Source organism: Leguminivora glycinivorella, chromosome 12, assembly GCF_023078275.1.
Source record: "Leguminivora glycinivorella isolate SPB_JAAS2020 chromosome 12, LegGlyc_1.1, whole genome shotgun sequence".
NCBI classification, from domain to species: Eukaryota; Metazoa; Arthropoda; class Insecta; order Lepidoptera; family Tortricidae; genus Leguminivora; species Leguminivora glycinivorella.
In genome coordinates this window covers 20,145,268-20,168,189 of record NC_062982.1, presented here as the reverse complement: position 1 = coordinate 20,168,189, position 22,922 = coordinate 20,145,268, and the positions used below count along the sequence as shown (strand labels likewise).

The 22,922-nt window shown below is 38.5% G+C and overlaps 1 protein-coding gene across 1 annotated transcript in view; it reads left to right on the top strand.

The window, feature by feature from the left end:
- The window catches only part of LOC125231905 (TBC1 domain family member 12-like), a 90,693-nt gene extending 68,152 nt beyond the window's left edge, over positions 1–22,541 (top strand). The window contains exons 3-7 of the mRNA XM_048137504.1: positions 17,432–17,635; positions 19,262–19,733; positions 20,048–20,176; positions 21,323–21,515; positions 22,223–22,541. Of these exons, the coding sequence (XP_047993461.1) occupies positions 17,432–17,635; positions 19,262–19,733; positions 20,048–20,176; positions 21,323–21,515; positions 22,223–22,422 (1,198 nt within the window). The 3' untranslated portion in view covers positions 22,423–22,541. The remainder of the gene's footprint in view (positions 1–17,431; positions 17,636–19,261; positions 19,734–20,047; positions 20,177–21,322; positions 21,516–22,222) is intronic.
- The last annotated feature ends 381 nt before the right edge of the window (positions 22,542–22,922 follow it).

Below are 22,922 nucleotides of genomic sequence, written 5' to 3'. Positions count from 1 at the left end.
TGATGATTGAATTCATGAACACAATGTTTACACAAAGTTATAAAACTTAAGAAGCGAGCGATGGGCCTTATTAAGAGAAGTAACTATTTAGGGCATTTTGTGATTCTATGTCTGCGAAGAAAATATACAAAACGGCATGATTGATAAAACTTAGAAGAAATATAAGCACTGGGCCTTATTAAGGGCAGGTACTGGTACCAACCTGAACAAACTATGTATTACTAAATAAGACCCATCGTTTTTTTAAATATTTTAAAACATGACTTAAATTATTAATATTATGTCTGTTTTTATTGTGTGTAAATAAGTACATATAATATGACTAATATAACTACTTACCTAATTGGTGTTCGGCAGAATAGTAATAAATAAACAATGATGACCGAATACCAAATTTTCGGCAAAATGGGTGAAAAGACCGAATACCAAATAGTTGCCTAATATTCGTGGAATCTATCGTAAAATACAGCATAACTTTATAATTGTTACTAGTAAACCAATGACGAGAAAAGTTATGCATGTATAAAATAAACCTATACCTGTATGCAATTGTTACGTACCTATACTTATAAAAATATGGACTTAGTATTTCCACAGAATATATAATACAGATTCAAACTTTCACGATTTTTACACATATTTAAAATTGCAAACGGGACTTAATCGCGTATTTACTATGTTTTAAACACTAACCTCCGACGTTTCAAGGACGGCATTGTCCCCGTGGTCTCGGAGCAGACTGGTCTTTTTTGGACCACCAATTTTAAATATGAACATATAATAGTACGTATTTCTAACTAAAAAGTTCGTCAAACACGGTATGTCGATATTTCGACGTAGTATATCGATAACTTTTCACATCACTAGATTATTGACATTAGATGTCGAGTATTTCCCATTACTTTATTTCAGTGTACGTATATAAAAACTTAGCCCCGCCCCTAAATTTGGTGCGATAGGGACAACTGCAGCTCAGGCGCGAAATCCCGCGTAAAAACTGCAAAAATCGAGGTTCCGCTCTCGACTGTTTCCTCCTCCAAAACTTAACCAATCGTTACGAAATTTGGAAATCAGAATGACAAGGAAATTATCTGTGTCGGACCGTTTCGTTTTTTTTGATAATTGATCTCAGTTGTGAATACCACGCCTTTCTTTCTGGCAAATTCGATTAAGCCGTTTTGGCCAACTTTGAGAGGCTCTAATTCCTTTTAAAACAAAAATATCAAAAAAAGCAAAACGGTCCGACACAGATATTGATAATAAAAGTCTGTGTTGAAAAAACCATTGATCTAGCTTCAAAAACCAGAGAGGAAACAGGTGAGAGCGTTTGTATGGAGAAATGAGGGGTATCGTAGCGTCTTAATTTTAAGTAGTTTTTTTTAATATTTAAAATGTGTTTTTAGGGTTTCGTAGTCAACTAGGAACCCTTATAGTTTCGCCATGTCTGTCTGTCTGTCCCTCCGTCCGTCCGTCCGTCCGCGGATAATCTCAGTGACCGTTAGAACTAGAGAGCTGAAATTTGGTACCAATATGTATATCAGTCACGCCGACAAAGTGCAAAAATAAAAAGTGGAAAAAATGTTTTATTAGGGTACCCCCCCTACACGTAAAGTAGGGAGTGATTTTTTTTTTTCATTTCAACCCTAACGTATGATTTATTGTTGGATAGGTATTTAAAAATGAATTACTGAAATCGTTTTTTGATAATAGTGTTGTGTTCCTGCCGGTGAGTAAGGCTGCCAGAGCTCAACGAGGGTGCGGTGTGCTGATGACGGGAGGACTTACGGAACTAACTTGTTCCGTCTATTGTCCTTTGAGTCGTCGGCAACCCGAACCCTCCTTAGAACTTGTACACTCCTTTTTGCTGTGTACTTAACACAGCAAAAGGGAATGTACAAGTTTCTAATGGGGTGGCAACGCGCATGTGACACTGTTTGAGTTGCAGGCGTCCATAGGTTACGGTGACCGCTTTACATCAGGCGGGCCGTATGCTTGTTTGCCACCGACGTAGTATTAAAAAAAAAATATATTAATATTTTCGGGAATAATCGCTCCTAAAGGAAAAAAAAGTGTGTCCCCCCCCCTCTAACTTTTTAACCATATATTTAAAATATTTTAAAAATCACAAAAGTAGAACTTTATAAACTTTCTAGGAAAATTGTTTTGAACTTGATAGGTTCTGTAGTTTTTGAAAAATATGGAAAACTACGGAAGAGCCGAGCGGCTATTTACCAACGCGGTTTTAAAAACCGGCCGAGAGCGTGTCGGGCCACGCTCAGTGTAGGCACTGAGCGTGACCCGACACGCTCTCGGCCGGTTTTTAAATATTATGTTGCTTGAATTGCATGGAGCACAGGAAGGTCCACATCTATGTATTACTTTTTTGTAAGGAAATACAACTCTACGCTACGCCTACCTGCTTTAGTTGACTGTTGACACACTGAGACAGTGGATGCGCCAGAGTATAAAAGAGTGATTACCATCTCTTGTCAAAGATCTTGTTGAGACGAATCAAACGAACCCAAACACGAAGTGGTTTCAAGACCTGGTCGTGGAATACTCTTGACTACCTTCCAGCTTCATCATCAGATCCTGGGTACCATCTCTTGTCAAAGATCTTGTTGAGACGAACCAAACGAGCCCAAACACGAAATGGTTTCAAGACCTGGTTGATGAGAACTCATGACTACCTTCCGGCTTCATCATCAGATCCTGAGTACCATCACCTCTTGTCAAAGATCTTGTTGAGGCAAATCAAACGAGCCCAAACACGAAATGGTTTCAAGACCTGGTTGATAAGAACTCATGACTACCTTCCGGCTTCATCATCAGATCCTGGGTACCATCACCTCTTGTCAAAGATCTTGTTGAGGCGAATCAAACGAGCCCAAACACGAAATGGTTTCAAGACCTGGTTGATGAGAACTCATGACTACCATCTGACTTCATCATCAGATCCTGAGTACCATCTATTGTCAAAGATTTTGTTGAGACGAGTCAGTAACCTAAAATGATATTCAATAATAAATAATACTTACTAAAAATATTAGTCAAGTTAATTAGTTAGTTACCAAAGTCGTCAACCCAAGGATCAAAGTTTTCGGTCGCAGTATACATGCAACAGTACAGCCAAACACGCACACAAGTGCGGTTTTGGACACGGCGGGTGCCGCACACAATGACAAAATAACTTCGCGATCGTCGAGCCGCGTGCGGAGCGGACTAACATACGTCCTGCCTCTACAAGCTCTGCCGCGGTACTGATATCGCAAGCGCGCGTAACCGGTAATAAGGAGGCATTTTTAAAAAATCGTCAAAAATATTAAATTGCAATTAATAGAAAACTTTTGCATAAAATCTGTTTGAGTAAGCGTTGCAGATTATTTTTATATTAAAACTACTTCAAAAACACGTAAGTTTTCGAAGAAATTGACACTTATTCTGAGGTGATTTCTGAAACAAATTGGATTCATCATATCCTCATTTACTCTATTCTAAAGCCTTATAACAAAGAAGTAGTCTCAGAAGATTGTAGTACAGGATATACATAATACAAATTTACCACTTGAAGCATTCAAAACTATCCAAATTTTACAAATTAGACGGACTAAGTCAGCACTTTTCGCGGGTTTTCCTAAACATGCACCAGAAAAAAAATCATAATTAATTAAGTGAGTTAGTTTTTAAAAATCCAGTCTCACAACATGTAAGTTAAGAAGATGTCCTAATCGAATCCTGAACTTAATAAGTATTTTAGATGACGGAAAGTGTAGCATTTTGCCGACTAAAACTATCAATTTTACATTATTACGACGTTTTCGTTGAATGCCCTCTTAACTCCAGCTGACTTTTTTTTATGGGGTTACTTGAAAAGTAAAGTGTACTCAAATAATCCGGCAACCACAGCAGAATTAAAGGAGAACATTCGCCAAGAAATCCAAGCAATATCTCCGCAACTTCTGACAAAAGTCTTTCAAAATTTACAAGCAAGGCTGGAAGAGTGCCGCAACCGCCACGGACGACATCTTGATGATTTAATTTTTAAAACTTAAAATTTATTTATTTGACATACTTTCTAAATATACTTTTTATTTCAAAACCACAAAAAAATCCATTTATTTCAATTTTCAAAAATGCATTTATCATTGGCCCACCCTGTAGTTTGTTGATTTATTTGAAAGCTTGCACATTCCCCTCGCACTTCCTTCATCATCGCCTCAGTTTATAAATATTCGCCCAACAAATTCAAAAATGTTTGGTATTTCAAGTCAGTGACTGGCATGAGACTGCGCAAGATCGGGACAGGTGGCTTGCTTTCATTTCCGAAGCCAATATTCACTTTAGATCACTGAGCCAAAATAGTTCATTATTTCCATAATACAAATACTATCTAACTTTATAATGAAACATTTGACAATGTCTAATGTTTTTGTTCATGAGTAAAAGAAAACCATCATTGACAACCCTACAGAAAATAGTACCGCAATCCCAGCAAAACGAGGCAAAAGCAGCAGTATGAAGTGGCTCTGCGCCTCGAGCCAACACGACCGGCAAATTGTAGGGCTGCCTCAAATTATACCGGCATTTCCGCTTCTGTCCCCCGACGTAGCATGCTGCCTTTGAAAATTGCTGTAATAGAATTTTAAATCGTTTCGTGTTGAGGATTCGTTTTTTTTTTGTGGCTGTGGTTAGTGGTCGTGAGATCTTGCTTGATGTGTAATAAACATCGTTGGGTAAATTGTTGTTTTAATTATTCATTACAGTAGATTAACTATGTTTATAAACTATTACATAATGTACTGCGTGGGATCAGTAAATACTATTAATGCTTTTTGTGTACGGCCAGCTATAATAACCTAACCACAACATTAAAATTTTGAAAAAACCCCCGACCGCGACATAGTGGACCGTTTTTCATGAAACATGGCTAAGAACACTCCCGCCGACTAACTCAGCTTTCAAACAAAAAAAAACTAAATCTAAATCGGTTCATCCGTTCGGGAGCTGCGATGCCACAGACAGACACGTCAAACGTATAACACCCCGTCGTTTTTGCGTCGGGGGTTAAAAATATGTATTTAGAACTATATTTCGATCCTTAATATGTGTGTCCACATATTTCCACTTGTATACTTATTATTTAACAAGACTAGTTTAACTCGGCCCAACGCATGTAGCGACACGAGACTGGCCTAATAGTCTTGCACGTGATGTGAGAGATTTAAGCGTAAAGTCTTACAAATATTCTGCACGTGATAGATCGTCATTAATGTACAAGGTATTTGTTGGGCTTTATAATATATGCCGGATTTTGGACGTGAGAGATTTAAGCGTAAGTCTTTATCGTGTAGATAATGTACAAGGTATTTGTTGGATATTTTACAGTCACAGTCTGACAATAAACATTTCATTTCATTTCATTTACTGTAAAAGCCCGAATTACGGTAAATGGTAACATAGGATTTACCAGAAACCGACGGATCCGAAATATTGAATAACGGCCGGTATAAGCGGTGTATCCTAGGTTTTACCAAAGTCACCGGTGAATGTTTGGGTTTAGAGAATTGGCTCGTGGGTTCGTATAACCTAGCTTTACCGGTAAGTCCTTGGATTTACCATACTTCTGGCTTTTAAAGTAACAGATACATAGTAGTATAAGATCCAGCGTAAAATATCCGTGTCAATGTCAAGGTATGCAATTATTGACGACATTGATACTTACAAGCGACGGAGGCACCCATACTCTTAAGTTGATTGAATTTTGTAGCACTTTGGCATATTAGATATTGCTGTGACAATATTTTATCAATCGATTGTGTCAGCAATATGTTCGTAAAGATACAGTCTCCGGCAAAAACATCGCACAAAAAGCAAAAATATTTGACACAATCTATTAAAAATATCTGAGTCTTAAAGCATATTAGTTATTTATGCAGCCTTTTTTAGGGTTCCGTAGTCAACTAGGAACCCTTATAGTTTCGCCATGTCTGTCTGTCCGTCCGTCCGTCCGCGGATAATCTCAGTAACCGTAAGCACTAGAAAGCTGAAATTTGGTACTGATATGTATCTCAATCACGCCAACAAAGTGCAAAAATAAAAAATGGAAAAAAAATGTTTTATTAGGGTACCCCCCCTACATGTAAAGTGGGGGCTGATATTTTTTTTCATTCTAACCCCAACGTGTGATATATTGTTGGATAGGTATTTAAAAATGAAGAAGGGTTTACTAAGATCGTTTTTTGATAATATTAATAGTTTCGGAAATAATCGCTTCTAAAGGAAAAAAAAGTGCGTCCCCCCCTCTAACTTTTGAACCCTATGTTCAAAAAATATGAAAAAAATCACAATAGTAGAACTTTATAAAAACTTTCTAGGAAAATTGTTTTGAACTTGATAGGTTCAGTAGTTTTTGAGAAAAATACGGAAAACTACGGAACCCTACACTGAGCGTGGCCCGACACGCTCTTGGCCGGTTTTTTTGTACAATATTATTGCCGTAGTTAACAATTAGCCATCGTGCATCATTGAAGGGTATATTTTATTTTATTTAAAACGCCTCTTACAATATCTTTGGCATTAACAGGATTGTATAAATATATTCGACACCACAAATTAAAACCAGCTCGCTTACACTTGACAAAAGTTTTATCTATTATCTTATTCTGTAGATTTTATCTCCAAACCAATAATGAATCTCATAGATGAATCCATGGTCTGCAAGATAACCGGAGATCAATTATTGGTTAGAGATAAACTGCGAATCATGCCTTAGCTATCAAACCGGTATCATTGCATCCCTATTCGGTGCGCCTCGTGCCACAGCTTTATAATAACTTCATCATTATATTCATATAATGATGTATCATCATCATCAAAGTAAATCGATATATAATTTCGTTTTGCCCAACGAAAGTTAGTCCCTATAATCCATCAGTAATTACATATTTTGGGTCCTTCAGGAACCGTCCAGGAAAATGTAAAATGAAACAAAGAGTATCTTGTACTAAGCAGCGACTTCTGTCAGCGATATTAAAAATGTTCAAATTAAATTTTAATCAAACTTCTTCAGGGAAATGCTGTGAGTTAGAATTTTGTCTGTAGCGATAAATTAATACTTCTCTCACTTTGAAATTGAGAAGGGATTGTTAATTACACTGAAACTGAATTGTTAGTGGCACTGAAACTTAGTAATTCATGTGCTCTGCCTACCCCTTTATGGGATACTGGCGTGATTATATGTATGTATGTATGTATGTATTGTTAATTACAGCGGTCATTATCATTGATCAGCGTCAGTCAAAATTTCTGTCAATTACCTTCAATTAAACTTGATAATCGGGGTGATCACTTGCTGTGTCGTCGATTGTGTCGGGACAACTTAGAACCGATGCAGGTCGACTGCAACTGCAAGTAATGCAACTAAATTGCAAAAAAAAAAACTTGTAATGGGAACTGCACGCCTTTAAGTAACTATGCATCCACATACAGAATCACAAATACCAACACTAAGAGCCTTCCTAGAACAAATTAAATTATTCTCATTTGAAAATATTTTAATTTGTATTTTTAAGTAGTAACACTACTATTATACTATAAACATTAAATAAATGTCATATACAAAGAAAAAGTGACCAAGGCCTCCAAGTGTTCCGAGCTGGAATCGAACCAGCGTACTCCGTTAACCGAACGGATGCCTGTAAAACCACTCGGCCATCGGATCACGAAAGCAAGGGTCGAAATTTCCAAGTATATGACGAAGGCTTGGCGCCCCCCCGCCATCTCTGAGGTAGAACCAAAACTAGTTCGACCTCCTAACTGAATCAACACATGTGATTACGAGCTAGCGAAGGGAGATGGCGCTTATTTTATTTAATGTTTATACTAAGAGCCTTATACCGCGAACTTCAAATGCTATGCAGACTAATGGAACGAAATGTTGATTATCGATATTCGCAGTAGGCCCTGTGTGTTAGGCCCTTTGACAAAGTTGCGTCGAAGTGGTAAACTCCGATAATAAGAGTCCAGAAGGCATCTGCGGTGGTCACGAAGCGGCACTATTATCTCGTTTCCTGCTGCAATTACCCGCACCGTGTAGTTATGTAATTATAGCTAACATGTGTTAACTCGGAGTTCGGACCGCACTCGGACCTGTGCACCTGGAAAACTGTAATAGTGAATGATAGGAAAACTGCACGAGAAATGGGGCCAGGGAATGATTTACCCTTGCCCTTGGTTGAACTTTGAAACTCAAATGATTAAACACCTGTCCTTAAGGCAAGTACAACAACGTGATAAATAATTATAAGTTATTTAAAGACTGATTCTAATAACTATTTTCACTAATGTAATCCAATACTAGCACAGTAAAAAATTTTAATAAAGCTTTAAAATTATTATTGGTTTTGCTGACCAAAGTATTTCACATGCCATTGCTAAAATCGAATAGGGCATGTTACCATATTAAGTAAAGATTGTCGTATTCGAATATGAGTTACGATTCTCATGCTCAGAAGTTGGGAAAAACTTCAATAGGTAAAACTAGGGTTAAAATAGGGTAAACGTATAGGGATCTAGACGAGAACGAGTGTACCAAATGCAGAGTACGACAAGCAAAATCGTTCCTAGTCGTGCGCTAGCCCTTTTCTACATAGCATAAAATACCACAGTAAATATTGTAAGACTTTCCGCTATATTTAGGACACGGTAACTGTACTAATACTCGTAAATTGCATTCAAGCATCGCGCTCAATACAGGTTTCACGAAAGGGCATTCATTCACTTCTAACTTAGGATTTGTATTCCAATCAAAACATGATTATACATTTGACTCTAACGACTTTCCTGTCTGAGCCTTCTGAGAAACGTGCCTAATCGCATCGTGGAGATCTACACTTATCCTGTTCTAAAGAGAGCGAGATACGAATAAGAGCTTATATAGGTATAATATATGGAGCAGAGGCGGCTGGTGAAAACTTCTGTTAGGCAACACTGAGCAAAAATAAACCTACCTTTAACATTAGGTACTTTACTAGTAATATATTTTAGGCAAGCCGGTAGGAAGGTAGGAATCGGCTTGTATGGACCAGCCGCTGCTGATATGGAGTATACCGGGTGCCCGGTAATTAATGGACAACCTTTTAACCACCAAGAGAGCACCAAATTTTAGGTAGTATTAAAATTTTGAAAAGTGTGAAAATCTCGAAAACCAGGCGACTTTTACTAAACCTTAAAGTCGATTTTCTGGACTAGTATAAGGTGCCCTCTTGGTGGTTAAAATTTTAGGTAGTATTAAAGCCATATATGCAACGACGCGACGTTGTATAAATTCATCACTTTCTAAGAAGCATATAACAGATATAACTTGATGGTTCTTATGGGGTGTCTGCACGAAACATTATTTATAAGCAAAGGTGATACAAGATTATTTTAGTATAAGTAATATTAAATACAATTTAAGACGTAGAGTTGTTCTTATCACGTGCAAACCAGTCACGACTTAAATTAATGTGGCCTAGAGCCTAACTTGTTTGGCTTCCAGGCCTTCCAGCTATCTATTCTCATAGCTGTATTCAGATTACTAACTCAACTAATAGAAATTGGTTTCTCAGAAGAAATTACCAAAGATGTGCGAGGATGCCTGTTTGTGCGATGGGATAGAATAGAATTTATAGAATACTAGCTTTTGCCCGCGGCTTCGCTCGCGTTAGAAAGAGACAAAAAGTAGCCTATGTCACTCTCCGTCCTTTCAAGTATCTCCACTTAAAAAATCACGTCAATTCATCGCTCCGTTTTGCCGTGAAAGACGGACAAACAAACAGACCACACACTTTGCATTTATAATATTAGTATGGATTGCACACTAAGAGTTGAGCTTAGCAAGTTAGCACGGAAAATAACTGTCCTTTTTTTGGTTCTTCTAAACACACACCTCTAAGTAGCATCAGACATTTTTGTTGGAAATACTGCGCAGCCTAACACTGGTTAAAGTGGTTGGTACGAGACGTTGCTTATTGCCCGCCACACACACTAGCCATTAAGGCGGCTATATTGCAAGGAATAAACAATTCAACTTTTAAATACGTCGCCTATTCCCTTACAATAAGGTTTACGAAATAATTAACATGGGTAGTAATAAGTAACATGGGTTACATGGGATAGACGAAGATAATCAGGGTAGTGCGTGTTCCTTTCTAACTTCAATATTAGAAATTAATTCAATTCCGTTCGGTCGATTGGTTTAGCCATTTGTTTAACAACGTCAGCTGGATTACATTCCTGATACGCTTGTATAAATGTTTAGGCCTGCCGTTTCATACTGAACGGTTGGTCAAGCAAAGTTCATTGACCATTAGCTAAGTTTTAGATTGAGTTCGCGCACGACAAAGCGTAGGTGGCCCACCTGCATGGTGAACGTCTGCTGTGGGATCTGCTTATCAATGCGATAACTCGATTATAGACCTCACTTTAGGTCACTCGATAGAAAAAGACGGAAGATTTAACCTGTATATTATATCGATAGCAGTCCATCTACGCGCGCTAAACGAAGACGAAATAGAAAGATTAGCGAAGAGCAAATTTAATGATGTCGATGTATTGATGACTGCCTACAGCAGGAATACAGGGAGCGGCCACTAAGCCGCATTAAAAGGATTTACATACGCATCGCATAAGGAGAAAAGGATTTTCGATAGAAAGTAACACAAGTGCGTTGGTGTATGGTAATATCAGTGGACGCGTTACGTCCGATACGATACAGCCATCTAAACTATTCTAAACACTTCAGTAGTTTGTAAAGGGTAGACGTGGCTGCTGACGAACTATAAGTACATATGTTTATGATAATTATGTACCTCCAATGTTTATGCAGTTTGTGCCAAATGCTCATTCCCTGAGCTTTCTGAACACGCTGTTGGCATTGAAATTAGCGACTCACAAACGAATCAAGATGAGAATAGAACGTCCTTCGCGAACAATACGTTTTGGTAATCCGTTGTGTTGTGTTGCAACAGTGGCACGCAATGTCAACCTCCATGGGACATTTATACCTTGTTCTATAACCATAGTTCACATGGAGTTGAGTTATTTGTCTTCTCCTACGGGTGATGTAATTTGTACAGTGTACACTGGAGGCCATGAAATGGGAGTGGCAGAATAGACTTTAAAATTGCTTTCATTGCACCGTAGTCCTTACTCGTTGAAAACATTTTCACGTTACGTATAGTATGAAATAATTCATTGGGTGTGGGATTTTAGCTATTTGTGTACCTGCTATTTATACTAATCAGCGACAGATTATTAGACACAGGAATTATATCACGCCACGCCGGTCGTTACTAATATTATAATAAAAATAATTAGCTAATTTTTAATTTAGATTAAATCAAAAATAAACTAGACGCCTCCAAACCTACAGAGAGTTCGTTAATATTTTTAAGTTTTAAACTGCACACCGTAAGTAAATGTACCGATAACAAATTACAAGCGATAATTATATTTATCATGCCTACACTCACATTTATGAATAGCCTAATCAACCCACTTTCTCCACGCTGAAGGGCAGACGAAGCCCTTGATGAGCTTTATTCGGAGCCATCAGTCATCTCATCGAAGCCCACATACCTCACACACAATACACGAAGCACCTTTTTAAGGGGAAATGTATGTTGATTGCTATATTGAGCGTGAATGATGGGTGTATTGGGTATTCAATTCGATGCCCACATTTATTTATTTGACCATTTGTTGGTTTCTAAGAGACACAATGACCTCTCAAAATATCGAAGTGTAATCATTGTGTAGGATTTTTTTTTTAAGTTTATTCAGTATTACGTTTATTTCAATGGACAATGGCAGTTTTATTAAAGGTTGAGAAGATATATTACCAACATAAACAGAATCGTTTTCAGCGGTAAAGGAATATCTGATTGGCATCACAATGCACATAATTTTATTTGAAAGTCCAGATTATTACGCGAAAACTTTGTTGAGAAGAATCGTATTATGGGGTTCTCTTACTGGGTCTTTTAACAATTCGTGTTAAAAATAGAATCAAAATGACCGTTTGCTAACGGCCTGCAGTGTACTGTCTAAACAATGCACGGAAATCGGTATTTTTAGCCGAATTCCGACCGAAATAGCAAAATTTACTAATGTCCAATAGGAATGTGGCACTCTGGCACTGTTGGGAATAGGCGTGTCGGATAAATGCGGGTCGGGCTTTTGAATAATAATGAAAGTTGATTTTGTAGTCGCTATCAGATATATCGGAACGCCCGAATTGCTCATAAATATCTAAACGCCCACACTATAAAGGCGTGCTAAGATATGATCATCATACTTGCTTAGTAATTCACAATTGCACGAGCAAAAAAAGTTTAATGAAAACATTGTGTCAAGTGTTTCAAGTTTGATGAAAACATTGTGTGTAAATCGGAGCGTAAGAATATCGCAAACTCGAGTTTTTAAATCGCTTCGGCCTTCATATACCCTCATTTACAATATTTAACTTATACGCCCCGTGTTGCACAACTAATATTGTGAGCACTTTTGTCGCACCGATATATCGTCACTACTTTGAAAATATCTCGTATCTCACGCTGCTTCTCAAAGTTAAAACGCAGTAAGTCTATATGCATTCCATACATACTTACTACAATTTTCTTTTCATTGACAGACGAAGATACAAGTTTTTTTAAAAGTAGTGACGATATATGATTGCGACTGAACTGTTCTGTTTTACTAGATCTGTGAGATTGTACTGCGCGCTTGTTCATTTCAATTACTGTATGTACATATATGGTATAATATATGTATTAAGTACATGTAGACATGGCACGGCATTGTCCACTCATGCAAATTATATGTGCAAACATTTCACAATGCAATAGCCCGGTTGCTGTAAACGGAAAAGACCAACCCAGTCAATTTAGAAATCAGATTGAAACAGTTGGTAGGTATACTCATTTCGACACGGAACCGCAATAAGCCAACGTAGACTTTTTTGTGAGGGCATCCTTACTCTAAATTTATTTACTTGTAAGTATTTTATAGCCATTAGGCTACAGTAGCGTCCTATTTTGATTGTTTCTGTATTTTTCCGATCCGGAGTTCCAGAGCGAGTTCCCTCTCAGCCTCCAGAAGTCCTTGGGTCGAAAGATAGACTGGTAGATACATACCATTATAAATCAAAATAATAATTCAGCTTATGTACATCCCACCTATGATCACAGACCTCCTCTCAACTCGAGAGGACTTCGGCTATAGTCCCCACGCTCGTCCAATACTGGTTACTGTAGTAAATAATAAAATACAGTGTTTAATCAGTTTGGTAATCATGGTAAAGGCACATCGCGTCATCTGCAACCCGTGCAAACGCACCGAGTACACCGAACGGTCCGAGCAGCCAATGAAGCGAGTAAACCACGCCGCAACAACCAAGTAAGGCAAGAAGATAATTGAAATACTACGGTACACACGGAAAAAGTAAATAGTGGTGTTAACTAAGACTTGCAAGTCGAATTCAAATTGCTGCCTACTTTCCTCAAACTTAAACAGAACGTCTCCTGATTTGTTGGAGTCGTGAATCCTATTTTTGGGAAGTGGCAAAATTTTAGGAATTAGGTAAGTTAGGTTAGGTATATTATTTTTAGGAAACTAGAAATGCTCCTCGATCTTCTCATGTGCAGTCAGAGCGGCAACAATAGCGGATGAAATAACGCACCATAATTATCGGACATCCAAAATAACTTTTCTAATTTTAGATAAATTTGTGCAGTTCGCGGTCAGAAATGTCTAAGTTTAATTATTTTTTCGATGTATAGTCTAGTCACACATCTCTTTGTTTAGCGGATACAGAATGGTAGGTAGTTACTTCTGGAGCGGTATTTGATCCGCTACTTTTAATGTTGACTGTACACGGATGTTGTAATATCTAACTGCAGTCAGCGACTTTTTGCCAAACCCACGACATCCGTTCTTCGCCGCTATAATAATTGATGGAAAAACTAACTAAGCTTCTTAACTGTATGTCTTAGGACATTGTTCTTAGTATATCTCTCTCTCTCTACATGTAAGTACCAGGTACTTACCTGTCTTGTAAAGATTAATTTTATATCCATACTCCATACTAATATTATAAATGGGATGGAATGTGTGTGTGTCTGTTTGTTTGTCCGTCTTTCACGACAAAACGGAGCTACGAATCGACGTGATTTTTTTAGGTGGAGATAGTTGAAGGGATGGATAGTGGCATAGGCTACTTTTTGTCTATTTTTAACGCGAGCGAAGCCGCGGGCAAAAGCTAGTCAAGAATAAAACATTGGCATGCATTTGACCGAATTGCAAGACCGAACTGATTTCAGAAAGAGCTCCGCGGACAGATTTGTCGGAAACCCTAAAATTGTCTGAGAACATACATCTAGAAAGTATCTCGTGTGAAGTGTAAATTTCATTCGCTTGAAACTGTAGTCTAAATGGACGCTCGAATATTTAACATGTCATCTAAAGTGGCATGCAGGATGCGCGGTGTCGAGTGTCGCATGTCGCATCCTATGCGCCCGCATACTTCATCTGCACTGTGATTACTCTGAAACATGATTCTGTGAAGGTAAACATTTGTAATGGGAATGGGCAAACATGGTGCTCCGCATGTTAGGGGTGATTGTAGAGGGGGCTAGGGGGCTTCTGTAAGAATACAAATATTTTTACAAATACATTTTCTTTAAAATTCACTCAGTTACGGAAAAATAATCGCATTTCTATTACAAAAAACGCAGACATGTAAGTTGCAGTAGATATTTTTTATCATGAACTTGAACTTTTCCATCTTAATGTCGTTCTGATCAGGTTGATATTACTCGTATATCGAGCTACAAAGTACCTAAGGTACGGCACTGAGCAAGTAATTCAGCGTCTAAGGGCACTAACTTTGCAATAGGTTTAAATGTCAATGAACCCTGATAGCAAAACCTGCTTTCTAAATTAAGTCTTAACTAAGTTGCGGCTTTATAATAAGTAAACGTGACTTCGATAAAACGATTTAAAAGCAGACTTTGGTCGCTATAATTGGAAATTGTCGTTATGAAATTTCACTGGTGGACTTGGCAAGTTTTGTCTTTTCGTACAATATAAGTAGGTATCTTACCAGCCGGCCGGCCGCAATGATACCTAATCGTTAACGCTACGTTGCGATCGAAACGCAATCTGTCTCTGTCTCGCCACTACAGAAGAGCGATAGGGAGAGCTAGCTACGAAACGCATGCAAAACGTAAATGATTGTTACGTTGGCTAGGTACACTGATATTAAAATAAACTTTTTAACAAAAAATAAAACCGCCTTCAATAATAAGCGCGTTACAAAACACGGCTTTTAGTTTCTAAAAGCAAAAAATAATAAACCTTTGAATTCAGATTTCTTATCGGATTGCAATAATCTAAACATCCAAATTATAAACAAATCAATTATTTTTGTAGTCGGTATATCATGTATCAGTCTGAATATATGTACAGTAGTGAAAGAATTATCCTTTAACTCCTAACCATTGAGGAGTTGACCTTCCATCATCAGCTCAGCCACATAAAGTTATCACCATCAGGCGTAAATACTGGTGTACCTTTGAAAAATACACTAAAAACATTACATGTGCCTATAACATTTGAAGAGTTCCCTCGATTTCTCCAAGATCCCATCATCAGACCCCGACTTGGTGCCAATGGGACCATCTCGGGGTTATACCTGATAGATTAAAAAAAATTTTTTTGAAAATCGGTCCATGATTCTCGGAGATATCGAATAACATACATACAAAAAAAAACATTCAGTCGAATTGAGAACCTCCTCCTTTTTTGAAGTCGGTTAAAAATCAAACTATAAAATCAAAGACCGATTAAAGATTCGAAGTTCGACTAAAAATTTACTACAATTACATATATGTAAACTCTGCCAGTCACGAAGACACGTGCATTGGTATATTGTAGAGTTGACAAATCATCTTTGTGAAAGGATACGAAATGAAGGGGCGACCTTTTTCACGAGCAAATTATTTCATGTACACGTACATATCCGTCTCTATCCGTTTTCATTGTTCTCAATCATAGAGCATAACATCGTCTTTCAGAACAATATTGGCTTGCAGATTGTTATCTATCAACGTTGATTGTTTCTCCGTAAACCTGAGGATCGTGTGCTGATTGCGTAATCGACCAAGTATCGAACAGGGCTGTATGTTAATAACTCGTTCGACACGCAAATCTAAATTAAAGGTCATACGTGTAATAGTAATAACTGGTTGTAATTGCGTGTGTATGTGAAACTATAGAATTTAATGGTTGTTTTGTATTGTGAATCGATAAAAAATAATATTGATGTTTGATTGAAATTTTGTTGCCAGTGTATCGGTAAGATGTAATAGTACGAGTATTGTTACAAAACTTACAATAGTATATATTATCGTATTTTAACGACTAGAAATTATTATCTTAGGTATTACCTTCCTCAGTCGATCAGCCGTATTTAGCTAACGTATAAAAAACAGTAGTTTTGTATTAAGACAGTTTGAAATCTTCAGGATGATATGATACCTATTTCATGAGTTTCATGACATAAGTCAGCCATCTGTTCTTTTCGTCATTTCATTTATCATCGCAAGCTGAATGACTTTGTGCGTTTTAAAAGTTTAATACTAAAACGCCTTGGGGCTTGTGCTCCTACTGGGGAATTTTGCTCATATATTGTACTAGGGTTTCATCAATGTGTCAGTGCACTTTACATTGCATCGTGCACCAGTCCTGATTCTGGCATAGTGAGGCAATGGCTGCCGTGTCGTGACGCTCCAACTCGTTAACGATTACATTATCCACCGTAATTTGGAGTTTTGCTCACCGTAAACTAATCGCCAAAGTGCTTTTTAATTATTACTAACCTCGTAAATAGAAAAGTTTTGTTTTTACTATGTTTGTTTACTATTTTTGTTATGACTGGAAAGTCAACGACCCTAACAATAACAATGATTTGTGAAATCGGACACAGTGGCTGGAAATTGAAATTATTCCGGCCGCGGCTCGGCTTTCATTGCGTACGCATTGTTTCATTCAATTCAGTTTGATTTTTTCTGGATATTTCGTCCGTGTGTTCTATTGTTTACTGAGAAAACAGAAACTGTTGTACAACCCGTCAGTCACGTCATGTTATAGATGTTATAGTCAATCTGAACAAACATCTGAAAGTTCAATCTGCGTCCCATTACTCTTGAATATTCAAGCTTATAATAGGACTCCCAGTGAAGTCTATTTTCTGTCTTTGAAACTCAATCCTGATGAACACGTTTCTTAGCAACTACGCATGAGTAACAATCCGGCCAATAGAGGCGACCTACTCACTACATTAATATTTTCGTTAGTTTACGGTATTCATAAGTTTTTTTTTCTCTTTCAGACCATCAAACCTCCCCGCGAAAACTACAGAAGAAGCCCTCAGGCACAAACAGGAGCACGCTCGGATACTGGAAGCGGCGCGGCGGCGCGTCGAGCGAGAATCGGCAGCGAGACTCGCGCGCCTGCAAGAATCGCTGCGGCAGGAGGAGCGGCTGGCGCGGCATGCGCGCGAGTGGCAGGCCATCCTGCCAGACTGGCCCGCACAGTAAGTACCTAACTACGAGTACACTCTACTGTAGTATGACCTATTCCCTGTTGTCGGTTTGTTCCAGGTTCGTCGTATTCCTTTTTCGTCGTATTCCAGTTTCGTCGGATTCCTGATTCGTCGTATTACTGTTTCGTCGGAATTATAAATATAATTACTATAATTACACTTTATACATGGTTAAAACCCCGTTTCTAAGTATATACCTATATAATTTACTTATATATTAATAGATTATTCCGACGAAACACCAATACGACGAATCAGGAATCCGACGAAACTGGAATACGACGAAAAAGGAATACGACGAACCTAGAACAAACCCTGTTGTCTTACCGTGTAGTTTTACCAGTTGAACCATTGGGAATTTTCTTCCCAATAGACTTACCGATTGTAAGACTTTGCTTTTTTGTACGAAACCAGACGTGACACCTGTTTCGACGGAGCCCCGCGCGGGGCTCCTATTTCTAGATTCCTTCGGGCATCTATAGGTACCTAACGAACCTAACCTACATATTGTCTAGCCCTTACTATCAGTAAGTGTATTGGGAAGAAAATTCCCAGTGGTTCAACTGGTAAAACTACGCGGTAAGACTAGAGGGAATAACATTGTATAAGTACGAACCTTTCCTCAAAAGAAGCTTTCAGGCACAATAGTCATCCATATAAGTACATATCACAATACAATACATTGGTGTTATTGTTGTGATCGAGAGGTCCAATTTGGGGCGCGATAATCGCCACAATATTAAACCTTTCACTTTCTAACAATTATTTATGGATGGAATATGAATGCGGACCATTTAATCAAAATTATCTTTATCTCATCTCTATAGACTTACGCTACCATTGACTAAACAAATTAGTTATGATCTCTTGTCAAGAAGCAAAACTAATCGCTGTCATAATTCTTTGTCCGCGAGACACAATAAGAATACACTCTCTCTTTTCCATGTAGTTATCATTGTTGTTTGCCCTGTTTTGACACGGGAAAAGTGTATCTAAAATGAGCATCGAATTGAGGTTTACCTGTTGATGTTTTTGTCCTTATTTATGCTGTCATTTGTTAGCGTAAGCTATTTACGTAGTAGTTTGCTATCATGAGAGTAAATATAGCCGGATGTTATTACATGTGACATCAAATAATAAACCTACGGGTAAATTAATATAGGCATCACACTCGTTTCCGGCAACATTAAGTTCTAGAAATTATTACATGGCTTGAAAAAATATTTAAAGAATAGAAATCCCGTGCAGTCAACCAATTGGAACCGTAGGCCACTGTAAAACTATGTCATAGTGACGTTATAAATCAGATTGTAAGAAATCTCTTACTGCTTGTCTTTTTGACATGGTTGTAGAGTGGCCTAGGGTTCCAGTTGGTTGACTGTACATCCTATGGCAATTTAAAATCTTTAAATCTTTCAAAGAAAAAATAATATAACTTTCCTATTAAAATGTGCACACTGACTGACTAAGCCCCAACAGTAATTCTAATTACAAATACAAATTTACTAATTTTAATGTAATGTAACGAGAGTTTAAAACATTTCCACGTGTACAGTAATTCCCTGTTTTAAAATACGGTATGAAATCACAACACTCAATATCTCTTTTGGATTCCAGGAAAAACGCAAAGCGCACCCAAGAGCTATGGTGGAGCGGCCTGCCCCCCTCCATCCGCGGCAAGGTCTGGCAGCTCGCCATCGAAAACAAGCTCCAGATCACCCACCACCACTACCGCGAGTTCGTCGCCAAAGCCAAGCAGAGGCTACACGAAGCACAACTCAGAAGAAAAAGGTTGAAGATCCACAGAGAATCAGAGGAAAAGACTGAAGATAACCGCTTAGGCTTACCCAGAAACTTTAGCGAGCAGAACTTAAAATGCCACAGTGATACCACCCCCAAGTGCTGTTCGAAATCGAATCCAAACCTGATAGAGAGAAGTGATGAGTGTTCGATGGAGCTGATAGAGCTCGACATCGCGCGGACGTTTCCTCAGTTGTGTATATTTCAACCGGGCGGGCCCTATTTCACGGTGCTGCATGAGCTGCTGGCGGCTTATGTGTGTTACCGGCCCGATGTTGGTTATGTACAGGTTAGTGTAACATTTCTTTAACATTCGTCCGTGGTCTTTGTCTCTGTTCCTATTATAGAGGTACTCAAACACTAGGCTGTAATTTTTCTCAACATGACATCCAAAATATAATTAACTACTTAATTTGGCTCTACGAACGATGAAGATTTTATTTCAGTACGGTGACAGATTGTTTATTTGATATCCTAGATTTCATAGAGGATCAAAAGTGTCAAAAATACACACAATTCAATAATCGACCGTCGATCGTTGTTTGTCTTATATTTAAATTATTTACTTAGAATTATCTCAAGTATAACCGAATTCATTTACAGGGTATGTCATTCATTGCGGCTGTGCTGATCTTAAACATGGAGGCGCCGTGTGCCTTCGTTTGCTTCGCTAACCTATTGGAGCAACCCGTACTCAAGGCAGCTTTTACCCGCGACGGCAACACTATGCAGGTGAGAATTATATTTTGTTTCCGATAATTCTGTTTATTTATTTAAATTTAAGAGCTTCTAAATTTCTCTCGCTCACACGTCTTAGGCCGTTTTCACATTATCCGATCCGATATCGGATGTAGGAAGGATGTAAAATGTAAGATTTATGCGCTTCCAAGTCTTCATTTATGTATTTAATAGATAATTATTACTAAAAAACGATATAAAACGCAAAAATTGCGGATTTAATGCCGATGGCACTCTCCTACAACAGTTTTTGTCCGAGGCACCATGGAACTGCCGATATCGGCAGGACGCTTCCGACATTTTTTGGCATGCCGGACCCCCCTTCAGTTGTCGGCCGATAATATTTGTTTGTGTGCGCATATAATGCATGTATACGCACATAGGGGTATTTCAATAAAAAAGCTGGCCAAAATTATTTATATACATTTCTATTAGTGGTTCTATTGTGTGAATCCAAATATGCTATTTTAATTTATTTTTATTTTTACTTATTTATATCGAATAATGGCCAGCTTTTTTAGTGAAATACCCCTATGTGATACGTTTGTAGTAGTGTGCGTGACAAAAATGGCGTCTATTAAATAGCTGCTAATGATCGAAATTCAAATTAGTTGACAATTTCCATTAAAAAAAAGGTTGTAATGCATCGGTCCGAATTGCGGATACTAGTTTTTTCAACTTTTTGTAGATATAGTTGAATGTAAAATTAGTTATTTTGCCTGACACCCTGAGTATTTTTTATGCTCGTTATTTTAATTTTACAATATAATATTAAGGATATAGTGCTTGTAATTATTAAATATAAAACATTTTTTAAATATTTTTTGACACAAAATCATACTTCATTGATTTGGAACAATGCATTTTATCGGTCCGACATCCGATATCGGATCGGATAATGTGAAAACGGCCTTAGCGTTTATGCTGATTTCGTTCTCCGCTATTTCCTCGTGAGGTCCGATTTATTGCTTTTTCTTCTCTACCCGAGATATGTCCAGACAGAATCTTATGCACTTTGTTCTGTTTTTGACTCAGAAACGGCATAGTCAGAAGTTGGTTACCAACATAACTTGCCGGTTTTCACAGCAGATCTTATGTATTTCGTAGCAATAACTGATCCTTATCAACTTGTCTTTCCAGCGCTTCTGGCGAGCGTACACCCGTCTGCTCAAGCACAACCTGCCCTCCCTGGCGGACATGCTGGCGCCGGAGCTGTACCTGCTGGAGTGGCTGTACACCGCCTTCGCCAAGGCCATGCCGCTCGACGCCGCCTGTCGCGTGTGGGACGTCTTCCACCGTGACGGCGGCACCTTCCTGTTTAACACGGCGCTAGGTACTGTATGCGATTAAAACTGCACGAGGCCATGCGCTTGGCGAGGAACAGACACCTATGGAGGGACCTAGTCTTCAACAGAATGACATGACGTCACGATCCTCAGAATTGAGGGAACGACTAAAAAAGAAGAGAGGTACTGTATATACAATCCTCCACACGGCACAACCTACCTCCCTAACACTTACTGGAGTCAAAAGCTGTATCTGCTAGAATGTCTGTGCAAGGCCATGCTCGACGCCGCCTGTCGTCGCTCTCGGCGGCACCTTGATCAGCGCTGGACTAGGTACTGTATATACTAGGCTACACAGCACAACCTCTCTCTCTAGGTGACATGCTGCCAGCAGATCTGAACATGTTAGTGTTTGCTGTCAGGAGTGGCGGTAGATAGCAGACACGCTAGTGCCGAAGCTGTACCTGCTGGGATGTCTGTACACTGTGCCGTTGGATGTATTCCACCGAGATGGCTAGATGGATGGAAGGCACAGCTCTGGGTACCGATCACAACTTATCCTGTCTAGTTAAGTATTAGGCCAGGCGTCTCCAACCCCGGCCCGCGAGCATATTGCTTATAAATATGAACTTGAATTATCTCAATTGTCTAATTTCTTTGAAATATTTTTCCTCTTTTACGATACCGCAAAAATTAATAAATGGTTACCTTATGAATTGTTCTATAGGTAATAACTGTTATTATTTGTTTCCAGGCATCCTCCACCTATACCAAGACTCGCTCCTGGACATGGACTTCATCTCCGCCGCGCAGTTCCTCACCAAGCTCCCCGACGACCTCGACTCCGAAGCGTTATTCCGCAGCATCAGCGCCATCAATATGACGCTAGACGGTATGACGTTTGAAGAGTTAGTACTCAGCGAGCAGTGTGAAGATGAAGATGTCAGGTTATGATGACGGCTGGTTGAGTTTTTTGATATGTTTATATCCAAAGTCGGGTTATAGTGACGTTTCAGCAGCCTAAAGAAGCGACACTGGTCACAAATACATGTATGAAATGTCCAACATTCATTCTCTCCACGGGAAGCATGGTCGTGAAGACCTGGTCCCTATCGCACTTACAAATAGTGCGATAGGGACGGCCTGCTATTTTATCGTCTATTGCGCGACCATGATTCCCGTGCTGGATATATGTGACATTTTAGCTGCGTAAGAGTGGCACTAGTTGTCACAAATACGTATAATTTTCTGGAATGCCAAACTGAACTGTTGCTGTCAAGTAAAATTTAAAGCTAAACATGTATCAAAAGTAAAGTCTCTTAAATTTCGATTATTTTTCCAATATTAAATAGATTTCTGTCGCCTCATGGTAATTATAAACCAATTATTCATTAACATTTGTTGAACCAAAGGTTGCAACGAATAACGTAAGTATATGAACTTTGTTATTTCTC